This window comes from Pygoscelis adeliae, unplaced genomic scaffold (genome assembly GCF_000699105.1).
Source record: "Pygoscelis adeliae isolate BGI_AS28 unplaced genomic scaffold, ASM69910v1 Scaffold346, whole genome shotgun sequence".
NCBI lineage: Eukaryota > Metazoa > Chordata > Aves > Sphenisciformes > Spheniscidae > Pygoscelis > Pygoscelis adeliae.
The window spans coordinates 416,991-423,764 of record NW_008824902.1 but is presented as its reverse complement, the minus strand read 5'-3'; the positions used below and the strand labels follow the sequence as shown (position 1 = coordinate 423,764).

The following is a 6,774-nucleotide window of genomic DNA, read 5'->3' as shown; positions in this document are numbered from 1 at the left end:
GGAAGGGCTGGAGCAGGAGGGCAGGGGGATGCCGTGCTGGGGAGGAACAAGAACAGGCAGGGCACGCTGGAGCTGGAGGATGCTGTTGGAGGGGATGCTCCAAGCACATGAAGGAAGAGCTGTCTGTGCTGTGGCCCACCTGGTCCCTGCCTCGTGTACCACAAGAGACGGGGATGGGACCTGGGCTGTGGGCAGTTGGCACTGTAACAGTGTCTGGCGTCCTGGCTGGGGCTGGGCGGGCCCCTGGCCCTTGTGGTGACAACCCAGGGTGACACTTGCATTCCTGGCCACAAGGGCAGGTTACTCACCAACTCAAGTTAATGGCTAACCCTGGGGCAGCTCCTGCAGAAGGTGGAAGTTCAGCCATGTGAGGGCTCTGAGGAGCCCTCAGGGCCGGGGGGGGAGGGGGAGCCCGCTCACCCCCTCTGCACTGCAAACTGGGAGCGGTGTGGGGAGGCAGCAGCATGAATGGGGGCCACCGCGGAGCGCCTGGCACCAGGAGCCCCATGCTTGCATCCTGCTCCCTGCAGAAGATGTGCTCCTGGATGCTGAGCTGTTGCTTAGCCCTTCAGGTAAGGGAGGACCACAGTGAACAGCCAGAGAGATGGGGTGATGGGGAGAGGGCTGGGGTCCTTGCAGGTGGCCCCGTCCTGCCAGGAAACGGGTGCATGGGGCTCTGGCCAGGGTGTACTGGGAGGGGAGTGGGCAGTGGTGGGCACCGCCTGGGGGGTATCAGTGAGCATGCCTCTGCTCAGAGAGGTTGGGCACAGGGGGCTGCAGTTCTGGGTGCCGCAGGGAGTTGCGACCCCCCCCCCCTCGCTTCCCCACACAGCACCTGGTCGTGCAGGCCTCCTTGCTCTGCATCTTCCACCTCCTCCTGCTGCCCACCCTGCCCGAGGAGTCGCCCCATGCCCAGGCCACCAGCGAGCTGCTGGCACGCAGCCTCTTTGCCTGCGGCATCTCCACGGTGCTGCAGACCAGCCTGGGGAGCCGGTGAGCAAGGGGGACAACGGGGATGCAGCTGTCGCCAGGAGGAGGGTGGCACCGTGGCAGGGCATGTCTCTGTCTCCTCCTAAGCTATGGGAAGACAGGCTTTGCTGGAGGTGGCAAGGGGCATGAGGACAACCCCTTGCCCTGCATCTCTGCACAGCTGTCCCCTCCCTGACATCACTGCATCCTCCTCTCTCACATGTCCCTCTAGCAAAACTGCTGTGCTTTCCCTCTGGCTCCTCGCTGCCTTGCTCCAGCACCATACACAGCTCCTCCAGACCACCCGGTGCCCGTGCTGCCCACGCCCCACGCGGGGGCTGGGTGTGTGCTTTGGCAAAGCCCCTGACCTCTGCGCGCATCCCATGTGCTGCCGCTTGGGATGTGCTAGGGCACATTTGGGATATGGGGTGACCTCCTGCCACTTTGGGGTTCTCATCTCCTTCCCTTCCCATCCCTCGCTCCTCTGGCAGCCAGGGCTTTGGCAGCAGCCCTGTCCCCTCTTTCCTCCCTAACGTGCCCTTGCTGTCCCCTTCCCCAGGCTGCCGCTGGTTCAAATCCCATCCTTCGAGTACCTGGTCCCTGCCATGGTGCTGAGCTCCCACCTGTCCCTTGGTGCCAGCACGAACAGGAACGGTGAGCACAACCCTGGAGCCTGCGTCCCGCGGGGTCCAGGCCATGCCGGCGCCAGGGGAACAGCAGTGACGAGGTGCCCGGCGCATGGGGTAGCAAGATGCACTGCTTGCCCCTCTGGTGATGGTGCACAGCACCCTACTCACCCCTGAGCACAATGCATCTGGTCGCCTCCCCAGGGTCAGGGCTTATGGGGATGCTGGCCCGCTGGCCCTTCTCCAGCCAGCAGCCTCCACGCTGCGTGCTCTTGGACCCGGTTCCAGGAGCCCAGCGTACACATGCATCACATCCCTCCAAAATTCCCTTCCAGGCACGGCCGTGGCCAGCATGTGCCCTGCACCACACTGCGCCGTCGCAGGGAGCCGGGTTGCCTCGCTGCGAGAGGTGGGTGCTCCTGGGCTGGGGGTCCCCGTCCTTCTGCTCCACCAGCACCCTAGATGTCACCTGCATCCCTGCTCCCCCAGTCCCTTTTCCAGCCCTCCTGGGGATCACCACGAATAAGGGGGGATACAAGGGGATGTGCAAAGGCAATGGAGGTCATGGTGCATGTGGGTGCATACGTCGTTCTGGTTTTGGGGTGAGCAGAGCATAGTTGGAGAATGGGGAATGGGTGATGCTACTGGGGCAATGGGAGTGTGGCCAAGGAGGTGTGTTGGGCTGCTCTCCATGTATCCTGCCCCACGGGTCCCATCCTTTCCTCCCACAGGTTTCTGGAGCCGTGCTGGTCTCTGGGCTTGTTCAGCTGGCGCTAGGAGTGTCTGGCATGTGGGGGTGGGCAGCCCGGCACTGTGGGCCCATGGTCCTGGCCCCCAGCCTCTCCATCATCGGGCTGTCCGCATACAAGGAGGCCGCTTTCTTCTGCTCCACTAACTGGGGCATAGCCCTGCTGTACGTGAGCCTGGGGGCCACACTGGTGTGCAGCCCCCTGGGTTTCCCTTTGCCGTGGGGACAGGAATGGGGCATCCCCACGGTGCGTGGCATGCATTTGGGGCCCCATCGCTGTGATGCTGTGTGGTGATCTGTGCTCTCTCTCCTAGGCTCGTGCTCCTCGCTGTCACCTTCTCCCAGCACCTGGGGTCCTGCCGCCTGCCCTTCTGCGCCTGGCCCCAGGCTCAGGGGGGCTCCACGGAGCCATCCGTCCCCACCCTGCGCACATTCTCGGTACCGTGGCTTGTCTTCCCCTGCCCCCTCCACTGCACCCAGGCTTCTCCCCAAGCCTGGCTCTTTGGTGCAGGGTTAGGTGGGACCTAGTGGCCCTGGAGCAGAGCTAGGTGCTGGGAGCAGAGGTAGGGGGAAGTCCTGGTGCAGCTTCTGGGGTGTGGGTGCTGCTGGGGGAGCGCAGGGGACCTGTGCTCAAAGGTGTTGGAGCGATGTGGCATGGCTCCTTGGGAGGGGTGACAGGACAAGGGCCTGTTGTTTGGGGCACAGCAAGTGGGGTGTTGGCAGGGGGAGGAGAATTCCCTGCTGAGGTTCCCCTTGCTGCCTTGCAGGTACTGCTCCCATTTGCTGGTGTCTGCATTGTTTGTGCCATCCTCAGCCATCTCCATGTCCCCTGGGAATCGCTGGACCTGGCCGTGGCACAGCTTTCCTGGGCTAACAGCACCTTCCATGCCCCTTGGCTCCGCATCCCCTATGCAGGTGGGGGGTGGCAGGGCTGGGTGCAGCCATCTGCCCTCAGCAAGGGCCCCTGTCACCCATCACCTCTCCCTCCGCTGCAGGCGAGTGGGGGTGGCCACTGCTCACCCCTCGGGCGCTGGCAGTGGGCATCGCCATGGCCATCGGTTGCAGCATGAACTCGGTGGGCTGCTACGTGCTGTGCGGGAGGCTGCTGCAAGCCCCCCGGCTGGCCCCCCATGCCTGCAACCGGGGGCTCTGCACAGTAGGGCTGGGAAGCCTCCTGGCAGGGCTGCTGGGCTCCCCGGGGGGCACGGCTGCCAGCATCGCCAACGCCTGCGCCACCGGCCTCACGCAGGTACACCCAGGGTGGGGAGAGGAAGGTCAGCAAGGGATGGGGAGGGTGAAGCAATGGAGCGGTAGGTGTGGGGCACCCGTGGCACACGGGCTGTCACTGAACCAGCACTGGGGGTGAAAGGCAGGTCTGCATGGCAGGATGAGGGTACACAGTGGGAGCGTGACACTCCCCATCCTCACTTTCCCGTCCTCCTTTCTGCCAGGCTGGCTCTCGCCCCTCGGTGCAAGTAAGTGCGCTGGCATGCGTGGTGCTGGGCATGTCCCCAAGGCTGGCAGGGCTCCTCACTCGCATCCCGCTGGTGGTTCACGGTGGGTACCCTGCCCTTCCCCTGCACTGCAGTGCCTGCAGCCTGCCTGGCACTGCCTGACTCCTGCCCCTCGCAGGAGGGGTGCTCTGTGTCACCTACGCTGTGGCCGTGGGCACGGGGATCTCCTACTTCCAGTACGCGGACATTGACTCGGGGAGGAACATCTTCATCGTCGGCTTCGCCATGTTCATGGCACTGCTGGTGCCACGGTGGCTCGGCGCGGCTCCAGCTCACCTGGCCACAGGTAGCAGGGACATTCCCTGGGCAAAGCAAAGCCTCGGGCCCTGTGGCATGGTGACCACATGTCTCTGATGTCCTGGGAGGCTGGGGCGGCTCACAGCAGCAGGCAACTCCCTCTCCAACCCCTGGATCTGCTGCAGCAGCTCCTGCCCCTTCCGTGCTGCTGGGTTGGGATATCCCAGGTGATTCTGGTGCTGTCCCTGCAGGCTGGGTGCCCCTGGACCTCCTCTTCCTCTCCCTGCTCATGGTGCCTGTTTTCTTAACCGGCTTCTTGTCATTTTTCCTAGAGAACACGGTCTCAGGTGAGGGGATGCTACAGCATGCCTGCATGAGCCCCTGCTCTGAGGGCTGGATCTGGCCACGGGACCATCCCCAAACCACGGGCTCTGCCTCCAGGCAGCCGTGCTGGGGGTCCCAGGGCTGGTGTGGGCCAGGAGGGTGCAGCGGAAGGAAGGCACTCCCATCTCATTGCCCACTGCTCTGGTTGCAGGAACCCCGGAGGAGCGAGGGCTGCTCTCCGAGCTGGTGCCTGAGAAAGCCAGGGCAGGCGATCGCCACCCACATGGAGAGAGGGGCGAAGCCAGCCAGGCGTATGGGCTCCCTGCTGGGCTGAGGAGGCTGCTGCCATCCTCCTGCAAAGCCTTCCCCTGCTGCTTCCTCTGCCCGGGGAGCGAGGAGGAGGAGGAAGAGGAGGAGGAGGGCAGCCATGCTGCTGAGGAGGGGACCGCTGCACCAGGGGAAGGGACACACCTCCTCCCCAAACCTGGCTCGGGGGAGCCGCAGCCCGCGAGGAGGCCGAGCGAGACGGAGATGCCCGCATGGCACACTGTGGCCTGACACTGGGGCACAGGGACACCTCATGGGGGACCGGGGCTGTGCCCCCAAGGCAGCTTGCGAGCCACTTTGCTCCTCATTTCTGAAGCCCACATGGACTGGAGGGACCTGTGCTTCCACACTCCCAACACACACCTCGTTTCCCTGCTTGGGAGTGAGCTATAAAAACCTTCAACCACCTTTGCCCTTTCCAGGGGTTTCCTTTCCAGTCAGGATTTGCCTGGGAGATGCCAGCCCACCCTCCCCTGGTGCCACTGCAGCTGGGGATGTGGGTGCCCTTAGCCCACCATCACCCCATGGACGCAGCTGGGGAAGGGCTCAGTGCTTTGTTCAGCCCCAAAGAACTGTCGCCCTGGGCTCTGCTCGCCCACTGGCACTGTGCTCAGGAAGGGCTGGCTCTCCCTCTCCTCGCTGCCATGTCCTAGCTGTGCCCATGGCCCCTTGATGCCCACAGCACCAGGTGTATACTAATGCCCTGGCTCTGGCACACCAGGATGCCCCAGGCTGGGGGTGCAGCTTAGCTCTGTTCCCCAAAACAGTGAACCCCCTTTCACCTGCAGCGGGTTGGTCCCAGGAGCACTCACCACTTAACTGCCCCCCAGGTATTGCTCTTGCTGCTAAACCAGCCAGCAGCGGTTCTCTGGGGAAGAGAACATCACCTTTGACCCCTGTGATTAAGCTCAGTGCCTGGGTTGGTTTCCCGCTGCTGGCCGGTTACGCCGACTGCAGCGGAGTCTGCACCAGCTCTGCTCTAGTGCTTACAGCAGATCAGAGTCCATGGGCAGGGCCCTGTGCTCCCAGTGCTGCCTCCACCAGTCTGAACCGGCCTGCAAAAGCTCAACCCTGGGCTAGGAAAGGCTTGGGCTTTGCAGCCCTTGGGTGATGCAAGCCGGCCCCGGGTGCAAGCTTGAAGGAAGGATGGACTTGGGCTGGGAGGATGATGGAGCCGGTCCACAGGAGTGACGTGCTCGGGCTGGACCACAGCTCCATGTTGCGGCTGCCCCCTCCACCTGGTCCCAAGGAGCCCCCTGACGCCCAGGAACACCCAAAGGTGGCTGCAGGGTGGGAGGGACGTGGTGCAACCATGCGTGCAGGTCCCCAGGGGTGAGCCCCCTTTTTCCATCTGCCTGTGATCCCCACAGCTGGGCCCTGTGCACCCAGTGGGCATGGGGTGCAATGCACAGCCCGGCCTCACCCAGGCAGCACCCTGCCCAGCACCCCACCTGGGCCCTGCACCCCAACCTGGCCCTGCACTCCAGCCGTGCCCAAAGCCCAGCTAGGTCCTGCAACCCACCCTCCTGTACCCTAACCTGGCCATGCAACCCAATCTGTCCTGCACCCCAAAGCCCCTGCCTGCTCCCACCTCCCCTGGCACCCCCCTGGGACACAAACCCTCTGGGATGACCGCCCTCCCCTGGCCTCGCCCCGAGGGTGGCTGCAGCCTGCACGGTAGGGAGAGGGGGTGAGTGGGGGTGTGTGAATAGGGTGCAAATGGATGGTGCATGGGGTGGGGAGGGCAGTTTGTGGGTGCAGGGTGGATGGCCTCAATGCATGGAGTGCAGGTGGGGGATCACAGTCAGCACATGGGTGCTGGGGGTAGGGGGGTCAGTGTCCGGGGCAAGGATGGGGCTGTGCTCAGTGTGGAGGAGGCTGGAATGCTGTGGGGGTGTGTGGTGTCCACGGCCCCCTGCCAGGCTGGCACAGCCCTGCTCTGCGGTGTCTTGTGAGCCCAGTCCCCGGGCATGGGGGACACAGGCACCTGCAGCCCCAGCTATGCAGGGCTTGCTGGGGTGCAGCAGCC

General features: G+C 64.3%; 1 protein-coding gene across 1 annotated transcript; it reads left to right on the top strand.

Annotated features, from left to right (window-relative positions):
* Positions 1-464: 464 nt before the first annotated feature.
* On the top strand, positions 465-4,976 carry SLC23A3 (solute carrier family 23, member 3). Its single transcript, XM_009324851.1, has 12 exons — positions 465-572; positions 833-993; positions 1,529-1,623; positions 1,931-2,004; positions 2,327-2,508; positions 2,658-2,781; positions 3,111-3,258; positions 3,339-3,592; positions 3,795-3,900; positions 3,976-4,143; positions 4,346-4,441; positions 4,630-4,976. Exons 1-12 carry the CDS (start codon positions 465-467, stop codon positions 4,974-4,976), a joined length of 1,863 nt encoding a protein of 620 aa, XP_009323126.1.
* The last annotated feature ends 1,798 nt before the right edge of the window (positions 4,977-6,774 follow it).

Coding starts and splice junctions, on each gene's coding strand:
- SLC23A3 (XM_009324851.1), top strand. CDS start 465: ATGAATGGGGGCCACCGCGGAGCGCCTGGCACCAGGAGCCCCATGCTT. Junction 2,509..2,657: donor AACTGGGGCATAGCCCTGCT/GTACGTGAGCCT, acceptor TCTCTCTCCTAG/GCTCGTGCTCCTCGCTGTCA. Junction 4,442..4,629: donor CCTAGAGAACACGGTCTCAG/GTGAGGGGATGC, acceptor CTCTGGTTGCAG/GAACCCCGGAGGAGCGAGGG.